A 15,695-nucleotide genomic window follows, 5' to 3' on the forward strand; every position below is an offset into this window, starting at 1 on the left:
TGCTATAAACAGTTACCAAACCAGGTATTTTCATATTTGCTCCTCTGCTGTTATTGTTATTAAGGAAAAGAAACTCAAAATATCTTGTTAACAGCAATCCTGTCCTAACTTGGCTATTTCACCCTAGAACAGAATAAGGACAACAGTCTATTACCACAGTCCTCTCCCAAAATACAGACCAAATGTCAAGCAGGAGCAAGACACTGTCATGATCACACACTAATTCAGCTTTTCAAAGAGTGACAAGTAAAATGGAGCAGTTGGTTGCAGGCAATATTGAAAAATGGCGTTGCTCCTTTTCCACAGGAATCACAAAAAAATGCCTTTTTGCTACCAAAGTCAAACTGCTGTTGAACTCATGTTCATTCAACACATTGGAGCAAATCTGAATTTACGTAGGTAGCTTTGAGTTCACTTTTCCACCTTCTCCTTATATTTTCCCTCTTCTCTCCATATCCAATGTTTTACTTCTCCCTTTTCTAAGCCCGCATTATACCTTCATCATTTCTATCTTCAGTTACTCAGTGCCAGTGGGATAGAGCCAGAGCACCACTCCTCTTCAGTCTTCTGGCATTGTCAATACTGTGGCAAAGGGCAAATCAATAGTGCTGAATTAGTACTGAGAAAGAAAAAAAGAAACAGGTCAATTCCTCAGAGAGTTGTTTCGTATCTTTTAAAGGCCATTGTGCATGGTCTTTAAATTCTAAAAGTACATGTGAGCTTCTGCAGTTAGTGTAAAAATGTGATTGAGCTGAAAAAGTTTCAACGCTTCTTGGTTTAAACTGAGCTGAACTACAGCAAGCTACTGTTTGAAAGCTGCTGCTCATCTATTCAGACATAAAAGCAGACATCAGGTGTAAATTTCTTATTTATTATAACAAAAATTATGACATGTTCATTTATGCATTCGGCTTTAATATAGCTCTTGGTATGTAAATGTTCTACAGCAAATGAGCTCTATACAATCATGCTGGTTGTGGCAGCAGTAAGGAACACAAACAAAACGTGTCTGTAAAAGTAAGGAAAGAAAGAGACCAGAGAAAAAAGTGGGTTTCTTTAAATGGTCTACACCACCTCAGCTCTAGCTAACTTGTACACAGCCACTCAGTCCGTTACGCTCAATGACCATGGCCCAAAGAGTCACTTAAGAAAAAAGGTCAATTTTTCAGGTTGTGTCCTTAATGCCAAGGCTACAAAACATGTAAGCATCACTATACAACACTGAGCTATTTACAGGAATTTCCCAATCAACTGTTCTCTCAGAGAAAATTAGTGAATCTCAGTGACTTAAGTCACCTGAAAGAGTAAAGCAACTCCTAGGAGTTAGTCTCCATATTCTACAAATGTCTATCATTTTCAAGACCAAAAAAAGCCTTTCTCTCAAAGAAATACAGTATTACAATATTACTTAAATCATTTAGCACTGGCTACTGCCCTGCTTTTCAAACAAAACAAACAAGCCATTTTAAAAAATATTACATCATCATCTGTTTCTCAGCAATATATTAAACCTTTTTATTATTTTTTTACTTTTTTTGTTTGTTTTTTGTTTTTACACTTGATATGTTAAGGGAAGGTTAACTATTTTAAACTTTACCAGTCAAGCGTCTCTAGAAGAAAGTCAATGAATATTAAACCTAACAAACTGAAAAGCTGCAGTTATCTGTAGTGGCAGGATAAGGAAAAGGAAGAATATAAAGGAAAAGGATAAGGAAAACCCCTGCTGTAATGCGAGCCCACTGGGTCCCGCACTCAAGTCTCCTTGTTAGTTTGTTTCTGAGCAGTAAATAGAGTGGGTCATAGTGGTGTATCGTAATAGTCTGCCAGGTGGTCCATCGGATACTGCCGCTGCTGCTGCTGTTGCTGCTGCTGCTGCTGTTGCTGCTGTTCCTGGTGCTGCTTCATGATCTCCTTGACTTCTTCTTCAAGCTCTGGTGGGATAATGAACTGGTCATCGGGATCGGGCTGTGCTGGAGCAGCGAAGTATCCCCCTGTTTTTCTGAGCGGCGCATCCGTCGCAACTTCAATTAAGTTATGGCTCCTCTCTTGCGGTGCCACAGAACCGTTGCCCCGCCGGCGCCCTATAGTGCCCGTAGCAGAACATTCAGCTTTCCTGGGAAGGCCGGACTCATCTTCATTGGCACTGATGACGATACCTTCGTCGCTGGCTTCCACCGGCACTTGGAGAAGCTGCTTCTCCTTCGCTCGGCTGCAGTGGATGTCCACCTCGACTTCCACGCGGCTGCCATTGGTGAACACCCCCTCAATCGGCTCCTCGTCGTCGCTGTCAAGGCCATTGTCAGAGAAGGCGCTGGAGAAGGTGGCACTGGAGAGCTGCCGCTGGAAGGAGTTGGACAGGCAGACGGGGTGCAGCATGCAGCGCTGCTCCCCCGGGTAGGCCGGGCTGTTCTCATTCATGGCTACCTGGGGAGGCTCGTCGGAGGCCGTGGACCCCACCTCGCTGCTCATTTCGGAGGTGGAGATCTCGCTGCTGATCTCCGAAGCCATGCCGCTGCTGGAAGACGGCATCCCAAGCGCATCTGTTGGCCTGTCCTTGATGACCACGTTGACAGACTGGGGGAAGATGCCTGGGCTGGGGGGCGGGACCCCATTAAGTTCACAGCAGCAGAAGCTGTCCTCCGTCACGTTGAGCTGAACCACGACAGCGCTGATACTGTCGTTGCAGCCGTAACTCTGGGCCAAAGTGCAAAGCTTCTTCGCGGCCGCCAGCGCGTCAGGCACGTTTCTGACTGCCTCCACCGCTTCATCCATCGAGAGGCTGTCCCACAGCCCCTTGCTCCCCAGAATGAAGAACTCATCTTGCGGAGTTAAGGTGATGGACTGGACGTGAGGACGCGGCACAACACTTGGATGAAGGAAGGTGTACCCCAAGATTCTTGTTGAATCCGTCACACCATTCACTTTGCCATCCTGAAATTAGAAAGGACAGGAAATTGGAAACAAAGTAGACAAGGATACACAGCACTTCTATCTCGTGTTTTACCGATGGCTCTTTTTGCAGTACCCTCAGCACTGCTATTTACAGACAAAGAAGACGGAAAAGCAAAGTGACTTGCAAGGAGGTGACAGAGCTGGGATTAGAGCACAGCAATGGGTGGTTTGCAATCCTGCACTACGCCTCCTACACCCTACTGATTTGTCATCAGCATCACCTATGCACAGGCCAACAAAGCAGAAGTCTGCAACAAAGAGCCATCTATTCTGCTCCTGCAGCTGTGAGAGCCAACTGGACTAATGTTTTACCAGTGAGTCAGACTTATCCCTCCTCCACCCACGATATCTGGCTTTATACAGGGCAAAGCCACACACAGCTCCATTTGATATAGGGGCAGGTCATTCGGTTATGACTCTTCTCTTGCAGCTGTAACAATCATAGGTTTCATCTTGGCTCATCACTTCGAAAACAAAAGTTAATTTAAAAACAAAAAAGACTTTAAATGAAGCATGCAAGTCAAATGCAGCAGAGAGTAAGTCTGCATTTCTCAGTCAACTGAGTTCTTGTGAAATGTTTTACCAGCCCTGATTACTTACTACATTTCCACTTAGACAGGACATTTCCAAGGGGAGGAGGAGTAATATCCAAAGGGAAAACATCAGTAAAAATGGACGTATTTGAGAAGTAAAAATCATGCATGTCCAATTCCCAGGATCCTGTCCTGGTTAGAATCCAAGCTGCCAGAATAAGCAGAGCAAATGTCTGAAACAGCAAGCCTGGCTATCTGTCAGCCTGCTGGGGATAGCTGCACCCTGCTAACTGCCTACTCAAGAACAACAACAGAGATGAGGATTTACACTCATTTGGTCCAGCTGACGACTGCAGTGGTTATTATAAAGCAGATAAGCACAGAAAAGTGAACCAAGACTAAAAAAGCTTCCCCTTTAAAACCACTCAGAAGAAAAAAAAACCTTGTCGGCTTGTTAACTTCCCCATTAGAAGGCTGACAGCAGTGATAAGCCATCAACGTGCATGAAATCAGTGAGTCATCTTAAGATTCAGCACAGAAATTTCCCTTTTCCTCTACAGAGCAACACAATGAGCATGCCTCGGTGATGCACACTACGTTGGAGTAACTCCCTTCCAACTTGTCACGTTTGAGATCCCAGTCGTCACCTTCCCATGGCAAGATCAAGAGGCACATGACTTATTCCACACACACACGTCCCTACACACACACGCACACCCTGCTCATAGGCATACAACTGTGTTTTCTGCCCTTTCCTCCACCATTAGGAGGATTCAATATTTATGTATTCCTATGTGTGCGTCACACAAGGCAAAGCAAAACTGACAGCAGTGGCTTCAAGCTTGTGAGAAAGGAACAAATAGTTTTCTCCTCTCTCATGGTTCGGCTGAGCACAGGATGGGTTTTCCTTTTGGGCAAGTGCTCTCTTCAAGAGCCGCCTGTCAAAGGGCAGCTCTGGGAACATAGGAGCTCAGACAGCAAAGTCAGCCTGCCAGGAGCAAGGAGTGTCCTGAGGGAAGGAGAGCATTGCTCCAAGTGCTCTGCCCTCTCATCCTTTTCAGTTGGAGAGGCTCCTCATGACAGCTCCAACACAGCAATTCTTCTCCGCATTAGAAGGAGGGTGTCTGCTTTCCTGTTTCAACACAACATGCTCACAGTTGCTCATTTGCTGAAGCTAACCAAAATCCAGCATGGCAATGGGATAGAAAAGCAACTTGATTGCGTGATAACTTGATTGCATGATATGAATCACCTTGAAAGGTAAAGCGCAACTCTGGAACCCAGACCATTAACACTACCTCTTAGAGGTTACTAGTATAAACATGTAATTTCATGCATTGCTGTGGAAATACTCTCCAAGGAAGCTGCAAGTTGCAACTGTCCCTAATTGCTCTCTAACCTCTGTGATAATGGCCTTATGCTGCTTAATCCTCTTCAGCTCTTCTTCACAACTCATCACGTAACACCTGGACAAAGGCAGAGGTTTCCCATTCCGGCAGAGAACAGTTTGGCACTTCCCCACGTTTGCTGAGGTTAGCGTGAAGCATCCACCAGGGTCCATGGGATCATGTTTTATATGGCAAAGGACAGCAGAACCTCCAAGTTTTTGTCCAGCTGTTCCAAGTTTCCTGGAATTTAAACAAAACAATGATTGTTCTTTAATTGGAAAACAACTGTTTCGGGTACTATGGAGAAACAGCCGCTGTTCTGCAACCACGTGCACTCAGGGCCTTGACTCTATTGGATCACTGGGACAGAAACAAAAGTCTCCACTGAAGACTGTGACACTACAGCAGCACTTCGGAGAAATCACGTGCAACTCTCAGCCAGTGTGTTATTTAGACATATGCAGATACTCAAATCTGTTCAATTTTAGAACAACGACAACAAAAAAATCTTTGCACTTGTAAGAGCTGTACAGTTGTCTCTCTTCCTCTACATCTTAAAGGTGTTTGTTTTAAAGGTCAGATCAAGGGAAACAGAGAGGGTCAGAAAAGTACTGAAGACTATTAAATGAGTACACGTAGAGCTTAAAAAAAGGGGTTCATATTATCTAGCTGGTTCTTTGGTTTCTGAACCTACAGATTTTATTATAAAACTAATAATTTTAACTGTAAAAATTATTTTTGAGCAAAAACAGAAGGCAGAGGTTCACTGTTTTGTGCTGTCTTCAGAATAATGATCTTAAACTATCAAATGATGACCAAAAAAGCACAGTGGCTGTTAACTCCACTGTAAGGCACACTTCTCATTTATCCTATCAGTTACTAACCTGTTAAATAGGTTCTTAGAAATATTTAAGCCTGTTGTTTTAGCAGGAGTCATAGTGAAAAAAAAAATATGGATAAAACTGAAGTTTTCAGAATCCTGTCATTAGAATATAAAGTCATTTCAATACTATACTGTGAAAAACCATCCATCCTTCCCCAGTATCTTGTTTATCAGGGCCTTCTCCTATAGTAATTAGGAGTAATTTAGTAATTTAGTAAACTAAAACTTATATTAAGGCTAGGTATAGCTGGCAAGAACTTTTGATTCAAAATTCTGGGGAGAGAACACATGACTAAATTTGTAACCAAGCTTCAATGTGCTTTTTTATTTTGTTTTTTTAGAAATACACTTCAGGAGTGTTGCATATCATCTGTAATAATCCTCAATGAATGGTTAAATGCAACTGGAATGAATACTATTTCTGGTTCTCCAAAGAAGTGGTTAGCTTATTTTGACTTGACACACACACAAATAAAGCAGCTTTTTGTAGGAATGCCACATTCCTGTGAAATTCCATTAGTAGCAAACAAAACCACTTAATAAGTACTTTCAATACTCGGATTTGTTATTATTTTTTAATATTTTAAGTATATGGCAACCACCTTCTCTTTGTCTACTGGTCTGAGGCACTGTTAAAACCAATTATGGGAAGGAAGCATTTTCCCTCTTGTGTTCGTAAGGTTCAATACCACCCTGCCGCTTCTGTATCTTTCCCAATATCAGAACTTCAGTATTTTTCCTTTCCAAAGGTGCAGCAATTGAACGATAAACAATGCTACTTCTAACTTGATCCATTTCCTCAGTCTCTAAGCTCCTTATTTGCTTTCTCCTTTGTTTCCCTGACCTCTATTCTCCTTTATTCAATTCCCTTCATACTCCTTCACTCGGTGTCTCCCCAGGCACAATTTCTTCTTCTGTCAAGAACAGCATGCACGCAGGTTTCCAAACCACTACACTGAGCTACTATTACGCTCACAGCTATCATACCACAATCTCTTTGGATGGGTCCTGCTTGAATAATATTCTAAGGCCAAAGGGATGACAGGAGATAGACGTTTCTAAGGAGTCAGACTACATCTTTTAAATATTTGTGTAGCCTTAAATATCCTGAATTGGTACAGAGAAACAGAAAGGATCAGCCCAGGCTTTGCAGCCAGTAGTAGTAAGGAAGTTTAAAAGATGATCAAGAGATTTATACCACTGACTTGGTTACAGCCAATTGTGAATTGTTAAGACTTAAAGAATATACCAGAAAAGAGTAAGCCTGCATCCACAACCCATGAGCATTTAGTAACTTTGCAGGTGGGGTTTGGGGTTTTTTTGTTTGGGTAGGGAGGCGTTGGGTATTTTCTCCCCACACCTGAAAGGAACAGAGGGCAATATTCACAAAACAAGCAATAAAAGAAAACACCGTAGCCAGATACCAAGGCTTTTTTCCCCTCTTGTGTTTTTTTGAAGCAAGGAAAGAGCAGGGGTCTGACCTCAAAGCAAACAAACTGCCCAGTGAGCATACACAAGGTAAAAAAGGCTTCAGATCCAAGACTCACCTCTGCATAATGATGAAAGTGTTGATCATGTATTCCTCCTCATTTTTTGTTTTCTGCAGCTCTTCCGCTAAGATGTCGCTCATTGTGCACTGCAGCAGATACGGCACTTCCACATTGCGGTCACCATCAAAAACACCATAAAGGGCCTCCCGGTTGTCACAGAAGTTATTGGCTGAAAGTGCTGCCACACACAGCCTAGTGAAAAAACAAAGCAGGAGAATATCAAGGCTGTTACCCGCTACTAGTTTCTTACCTTGTCATTCTGACCAGAGGGATGCAGCCTGGTCTGAGAGCTAGTTTTAACCACCTCTGTTCACAAGCATTTCAGGACTGCTTTCTGAGCTGGGCAGAAGAGTCAGGCCCATCAACAGTGCTAAGATGTGGAAAGAACTACATACTGGAAGTTCAAGCCAAGCCCTAAGGATTCTTCCTCCTTTCCAGCATGTGAATAAGTCCCTTATTTGCAGAAATAGGGGAGGAAGGATCTCTGAAACAACACCAGTTTAAACTGCACTTGCTCCTCCAAAAGCCCTCCTTGTGATTTAACATGCTGATGACCAAGTTGTGCGTTAAATCAGTTAACAGTAAGTAAAGGCTTGCTGGCACTTGCTACAGAAACCTAGGTAGCAGAAGATTTCTAAAAAGGTATTTAAGGAACAAAGAAAGATTCATCACATTGCCAGCAACACAGAGACTAGCAGACTCTTGGTACATTATTTGTCAAGTGCTGCCTTAGTCACAGGAGCTCCGCACACTATGAATATTCAGAGTTTTGGCCATTCTGCCTCTTCCTTTAGTATCTCCGATTTGCTTCGTAAACATCCTTTGGTTGAAGATAAAGCAGCTTTGCAAAGAGGAAAATGCTTTTAAACACTCAGATCTTTTGCAAGTACCGGAGTCTCGCACAGACAAAATGTGTCGGTTATACTTGTATCTTAGCAACTTCCCTAACAAAGACCAAAGCGAAGAGCCAGGCAGGGGCCCGGTATACAAATATAGAGTCATGGCATGGCCTCTGCCTTTGTGAGGCCCAAAATGTCCCCAAAACTTTCACTGAAAAAAGGTTTTCTTTGTATCGGCATAGAGGCGCTCTGCTGCTAGGATGCTCGTATAATAAAAACCACGCCAGGTCATACTTGTTCTTAACGCCCGACGCTTCTGTGTAACCATGACTCCACACCGCTGGCGCTCCTGAAGCATCACCCGCCGAGGGCTGGTCGATCTTGAAGCAACGGATATTGCTGCAAGGAGAAGGGAAAGGGGAAAGATGCAATGGATTGAAGTGCTGACATGATCCAGCTTAAAATATGAAGATAACACTTCTTTCCCCCTCCCAGTTCTGAGTAATACATTTAATAGAAGAAAATGAAGCAGGACATCCGAAGGGGTTACTTTCATGTGTCTGTATACAAAGAACAAAAAAGCAGTAAATAACTGAGCCTCTATGAGGGTGTCAGCTGCACTGTTTTGCTTAGCTGGCTTTTCTTCCCTGCCCTCACCCCTGAGCTATTTGTTTCAAACCTGGCCCAGTAAGAATACAAGGCAAATTTGTCACTAGCTTGATGAAATCCAGTACAGGGGAGTAATTGTCTAACTTACACATTTCTCCCATCCATTTTAACAACAAGTCTCTGGGCTCATTTCATTGTACCCAGATGAAACCTCCTGTATGACCCACACCATCCCCCCAAATGAAAAAAAAAAAAAAAAGAAAAAAAAAAGGAAAAGAAATTCTTTAGGAACAGCAACATGTAGTAACAGCCTTCTATGAAAATGCCCACAAAACAGAAATTCACTCCATCCTGGTCCTGCACCAACCTGCAAGAGCCAGCCTGCGGTCCCGACAGCAGGCACAGCCCTTCTGCCTTCCCCAGTTGTGCAGTCCAATTTTTACTTAGGCCCTTGATCCTCTACCCTCCAATTTACTACCAACATAGCCTTTAGCCTGAATTTCAAATCTCTCACGCAGCGTAGTAAAGACTTAAAAAGGGCCCAGCCCTCTCTGTTTATACCCTTCTCTTCGCAGCCCTGCTTTGCTGGGGAGAGATGACCTCCCGCCTGCTCCCTACTGCTCTCTTCCAAAGGCAGGGAAAGCGAGCTCCCCACACGCTGCAGACACTTCAAAGGCACCCGAACCTTTCATGAACCAAATGAATCATAAAAGGACACAAGCAGAAAGGTCTAACTGTTCACTCTGAGCATTCATTTTTCTCTGTCCAAACCCCCACCTGACCTGAACGCACAGAAAAGTCTTTTCAGCGTTGCACAGCCTTCCTCAAATAACCTGAAGTACTGTCACATCCAGTTCGATTTCTTTTTATGCTAATAGTCAGGATGTGCATCAGAGAGGGCAGATTAAAAGCAAACAAATTACATAAATAACATTAGAACCACTGGTGCTTCAAGCCCTTGGTTTTGCAGCCCTCTGTGTGACAAACAGGAGGCAAACATCTCGCTGTGAGCATTAGAAAAGATTATCTGACCCCAAATCAAACTGGAAACCTGGATCTCTTCTAAAGTAGCAGAGATTTTAATTCTGTCTGTGCCTGCAAAACACTACACACACGAGCAAACACACTTTCTTTGCAGACTTCTCATACAAGGTACTTATCCTCCGGGGCAGAGGAACTTGGATCAAAAAGGTTTTCTGTTTGTTTCTTTTTTAACTGGGTTGACCAACGCCTGGTTCCTGGGCAGGTCAAGGACCCAGAGTTGTCTCAAGGCTTCCCAGCAGTGATGAAAAAAGCTACCTCAGTGCATTGCTTTCAGCTTCCTCAGTGGTACCCCTACAAATAGACCATGTGCCCAAAAAGGAATGATATCCAGCAGCACATCCTATGCAGGGAATATGGGCTAAGGCTTTCAGACAGCATGTTTTATTTTCCCCCTAATTTAAAATGACAGTTACAATTGAACTAGATGCTCCTTCCTAAAAATCAGAGTAGCAGCATCTTTTTTTTTTCTTTTTCATTTTAATTACTACTGAAAATTCTTACATCCAATAAATCACTTGGCAACATCCTCCTAAGCATGGAAGCCTCTTTTAAGATCTCCATACATATTAAAAAAGCAAGCATGCATGACAGGACTCTTCTCCTCAGCACCACTGAGAATACATATTAACCTACTGCCTGCTTGAATCCTGCCAGGGCACAGATGGAGAGCTGCCTTTCACATGCAGAAGGAAGATATAAAAAGTACCAAGTGCACAAGTATTTTTGTGCCTGCCACAACAAAACATGTAAAAGGAGAACCTCCTTCCCCACAGACAATTATAGCAGTATACTGTAGAAGTCAGTGTAGTGTATCAGTACAGACACTAAGAAGCCCATCAAGGGGCCTGAAACACCTCACTGCGGCTACAGAGTATTAGGACAGAGAACAGACCCGAGGTCTTAAGAATAGTTTCATAAAAAACCCCAACCAAACAAAACACATGCACAAGAGGAAAAAAGTTTTCTGTGAATTAAGGACAACGCAAATGCCAGTGAAAATACGGCATGTAACTGGGCTACAGTACTCTTCTACCACTTAGGACTTAAATTTGTAGAATACTGCTATAGGGCATGATGCCTGAACACTACAGTGGCAAGAGTTTGGCTTGCCCATCTTGTCTGCTGGGTTATAAACAAGAACAGCTGATCTTTCACTTTAAGTTTTGACACAATTCAATTAGCTTTGTAATATATATATATATATATTTATTTTTTTTCTCCCTATGAACCAGAGCAACGTTACACACTACTTCTTCGGGAAGGTTTCCTATATACAATAAAGCAGCTCTTAAAATAGAGGAACAGCCCTTTTTTTTTTTTGCTCTCTGCTGCAGAACTTGGGCTCTTGTTTTTATCTGTGAAAACTCATCATTATTCAAATTTCCATTTAAATTTTATAAAATCCACTGATTCAAGCTAAAAGCAAACTCACACTGTAAGTTTCCCTTGCTTGCACAACAGATGAGGTTTACTACTCCAGTGTCTGATCTTAACCATTTAAAAGCAAACAACACGAAGAAACTGCTCAATCCTTAAAAAGCAAATCAACCCTTCTTGGAATCATTCAATATTCAGGGATCAAAGAAACTTATTTCAGTTACTGATGACACTTAAGTCCCAGGGTAGGAAACAAACAGGTAGACAGGAAGGAAACAGAGGGACCCAAAGCAAGGGAATTAGCTTTGTTGCAAGCAGCGTGGGAGATGCGAGTCTTCAGGAGAGGTTTAAATATGAAAAAAAAAAAAAAATTCTAGGACAAAAGCGGAGAGGTATGAAGGGTAACAAGAAATAGTATGTGAAGAGGTAAAAAGCAGCACAATAGCAAACACAAACCCAAGCACATGAATGCAAAAAAATATAGTAAGCAGCTACTGGCATCTCGATGGTGGAATGAACTAAGTATTTTGGTTGAATCTAATGTCAGAAGTAAAATGAAGATCAAACTGGTCCAACAGTGGTTATCAGACTAGCAGATCCCTTCAGGAGTTACAGCTGAAAGCAGCTGCACTGAAGTGGGTAAAGTCACCATCTTTAATGAAGCATCAATTTCTGACCTATCTACATAACCCGTTACTTTCCGACCCACGGACAAAAGGGAGCCCTACTCCTTGAAAGAGGTTTACACTCCTGTGTATTGTGGTTTTGTCACATCCTACTCACAGGAGTCGTTCTGCCCCCTCCCCGCTCCGTAAGGTAACTTACTTCAGCAGCTCTAGGGTTTTGTGATCCAAGGCTAATCTGGGATTTCCAGTCAGGTCCAGCTCTTGTAGTTTTGGAGGCAGGTTTTCAGGCAATGTGACTTCACTCAGTTCATTGCAGCTTAGGTCCACGCACTGCAAAAGGAAGGCAGCCAAATAAGAAAGAGAATTCAGCTGTCATCAAGATCATACAAATTTTGATTAAACGTAGTAATGCATGTTTCATGAACAAAAAAGTCTGCAACTGAGACCTAAGACCATTCATTTAAGTAAGTGGTTCTTACAAAGGAAATGCATATGGCATTTAGCCATCTTACCAGATGTCTGGGACACCTAGAAATATGTTCCCTCCATTTCCATCTCTGGCCAGGTGTCATCTTGTTATAAAACTAGTAAGTTTTGCCTGCTCTTCACAGAGACAAAGATGGTCAGTGTATTTTCAAGTATTTGAGAAAAAATGTTACTGATGAAACCAGTCTTTTAATAGATAAAGGAAATGGATATTAATACATTTGGGGCTTCTAAGCCACTGGCATAGCAGTCCCTCCTCCAAAGTCAGTTTAAACCAGCACGAGTATGAGCAGGCTCTCAGGAATTCAGTATTTACTGAGGGATATTAAAATAAGCAGGGTTATGAATGCATGTGGAGGAGTAGTAGAGAGGGAAAGGAAAAAAATATTGGAACAGTTTTAAACATGGTTTTAATTCGTGTCATCTTAGATGAATTAATATTTAAATATGAAGTCAATAAAATGAGTGAAAAAAATTAAAGCTTAAATATTTCACAAAAAATATGACAGAAAACAGCAGAGAAACTTGCTGGCTATCCACCAGCTTAGCACAAATTAGCTAGAACAAGTGCACTAGAAAGACAAAAATCCCCAAACATCGTTTAAAGCCACATATCCAGATAAAAGTTAATACACAATGAAAAATATGGCATTTTGGAACAAAACCAACTCTCCAAACCCTATTACAGGGCCATCAGTGCGGCATGCACCAAAAATTGCACACAAAAAAATCTGGAGAGGACAAACCAGGCTGGTATTTAAAAGTATAGAAGAACTATGAACATCTTGGAGAAAGATCATTTTCTACTTTCAATGTGCAAAAAGAGAAAGACTTCAAAAACTTTAATAAAACAAAAAGCTGAAAGGGGTTGGGGGAGGTTTTTCCTAGCTGCACATTTTGACCATTACATAATTTCCGTTGATACAAGAGAGACACTTTCATTTCTGTAGGTATATTCAAAGAAATTGGGTCCTGAGCTGGAAGAAGGCATAAGATAACCTAGTCAAATCTGGAAAAGAAAAATGTCCTGAAACTTTATTAAATACAGGCAATGGAAATAATGAATTTCCAACTCAAATCTTGACTCCTGAGGTTGTCTAATATGGAGGCCTTATTATCTATGAAGAACAAACTGCTGACGTTATCTAAGCCTGATAAGGAAATCAGAGTTTAAATCTGTCACGCAAACAAAGTAGTAGACAGCTTAACAGAACAGTTATTCCAGCCAGCTATTTTCCTCTGCGCAACTCCTTGCTGCTTCCAAAGAGCCAGTAATTACTTTGCAGATTAAAGAAGCTGCCAGCAGGCCTTGCTGTGTTCAACACCCCAATGCCATTCCAAATTTGATGGAAGAGCATGCTGGAATAACAAGTACAAAAATCAGTAAAGTAATTTCATTGTTCTCATTAAATGCCCAATAAGCCAAAGGTAGCAACACGCTACAGCAGATCCCTTCGTCCCTAGGCACTAGTGAAGACAGCTTATTTATCAGGTTAGGATTTCCTAGATTTTATTTGTACTGTTTGAACAATAGGCTAAGAGGGACTTTCTGCATATCTATGTTAAATTAGTCCTTATTCTACTCCACAGGCAAGCATATTTCCTAACTGATCCCAATTTCCTCATGTATTATTTAAATGCAAGCTGGTTTAGCCCCACCCATGCAGCACCAGAAGAACAACTCCTGCAACTGCACACAGGATTTTGCACTGGACGGGCCAGCTGAAAGGCAGGGTTTAATATTCAGCATTTGCTTACACTGCATTTACAGCTTTGTAACTGTTTCGTTCAAGGCTGGAAGGGACTTGAGATCTCTCCAGTTGCAACTGAAGGTGGTCGTACCAATACTAAGCTATTTAACTAGGAGAAAAACTACCAAAGATTGAGAGCTTCGTCTTTAAGATGCTACTGCTACTAGATTGTGAAAGACAAGCTTGACCAAAAACCGCGACAAGAAACCTCCGTATCACCCTCACCGCCGCAGTCCAGCAAGACAACCACAAAAGAGAAGCAATTCATCAGTCATCAAAAACTTTATGATAAAGTAAAGCCAGATCCCAGGTGGGAAAAGCAAGCCTGGGTCCCTGAACTCTGTTCAAGCAGTAAGGACTACTCAACTGTTTGACTGCGAAAGAACACCAAGACGCTGGATAACAATTTAAAAAGTGCCCTTTTTTATTTTGTAAGGCAAGGAAACTGAAGTCAAACAATGGCTGTAAGGAAGACTCTGCTGGGGCATTGACTCAGGTGTGTGTGCTTCCAGCTGTTCGACCACTCGCAGAAGACCTTTCAGTGTGCACAGATAAACCTAACTCTGACAGTACTGTCATAAAATACAGTAATAACCTTAAAAAATGTACAGGATATCTCAGAGACATCCACCAGGCTCTTTAATGCAGGGGACAACACATAACTTCTGTAGCCCTGACGGTAGTGTGTAAAAAAGGCTTAGAGACAATTGTACCACTAAAGTGACCTTGTGTCTGGAAATCCTGGAGTTACTGCAAGTGTAGAACCATCATCATTTATACCAGCTTTCCTTCTGAAATTATTTCAGACAGCATAGTAACTGCTGCTACTAACTGATCCAGTATCACTGACTCCAAAAACACATCAGCCTCTCAGGCTAATTTAATACAAAACAGCCATTACCTCAGGTAACAGAGTTTCCCAAGAAGTTTAGAGTGTTTGAATGCCTCTTCAGTTAAAATTAACCATCAAGTGTGATATAATCACAGAGGTGACATGAGACTATACAACTTTGTGCTTTGCTACAAGCAAGCTCCTTTCACCAAATGATCGAATCCACACTTAAGCAATAGATTCTGAACTTAGTTTGGCATATTTTGAATGCTCTCATGTACCTAAGAAGGAGCTCTGGTTAAGCTAAGTAACAGCTACAGGCAGGCACCACAAGCTTGGCCTCCAAACTGACAAACACCAATCCTGACCTAGAGAAATCACCAAGAGGCCAGAAGAACCCCTATGCCCAACAAGGCACCTTCCCATCTGGCAAATATATGAACTCATCTCATGTAAGTCAAGACCAGGCTTGAGTACTGACTAGGCATTTTCTTTCCACAAAGGTGGAGTCCCAGAGCACTGTGCTGTCTTAGATGAAGTCAGGCACTGCTATCCCTGCAGTCCCAAAACAGTTAGTGACGTCTGTGACTCTTCCTTCTGCTAAAGAGAACTAAGTAACTGTAGGGAACCAGCAGGAAGAAACTGCCAGGTCTTCCAAGAGCGTTTTTCTGCTAAGTGTTGTGGCAGAGTAGCCACACTACGTCTACTGACGCTTTTATAAAACATTCTGCTTTCCCCAAAATGCACGAACAGAAGGAAAAAGCTGTTTGTTCCCTATCAGCCTGTTTACATTATCCTCAAATTTTTTTTGGGTTAACACCACCC

General features: G+C 42.1%; 1 protein-coding gene across 1 annotated transcript in view; it reads right to left on the reverse strand.

Annotated features, from left to right (window-relative positions):
* Positions 1 to 850: 850 nt before the first annotated feature.
* PHLPP1 (PH domain and leucine rich repeat protein phosphatase 1) overlaps positions 851 to 15,695 on the reverse strand; it is a 138,572-nt gene continuing 123,727 nt past the window's right edge. Inside the window, exons 13-17 of the mRNA XM_075052511.1 lie at positions 12,001 to 12,131; positions 8,440 to 8,544; positions 7,304 to 7,498; positions 4,885 to 5,113; positions 851 to 2,931 (exon numbers count right to left, since the gene is read on the reverse strand). Coding sequence (XP_074908612.1) covers positions 1,798 to 2,931; positions 4,885 to 5,113; positions 7,304 to 7,498; positions 8,440 to 8,544; positions 12,001 to 12,131 — 1,794 coding nt within the window. The 3' untranslated portion in view covers positions 851 to 1,797. The remainder of the gene's footprint in view (positions 2,932 to 4,884; positions 5,114 to 7,303; positions 7,499 to 8,439; positions 8,545 to 12,000; positions 12,132 to 15,695) is intronic.

The sequence above is a fragment of the Buteo buteo genome, chromosome 20 (genome assembly GCF_964188355.1).
Source record: "Buteo buteo chromosome 20, bButBut1.hap1.1, whole genome shotgun sequence".
NCBI classification, from domain to species: domain Eukaryota; kingdom Metazoa; phylum Chordata; class Aves; order Accipitriformes; family Accipitridae; genus Buteo; species Buteo buteo.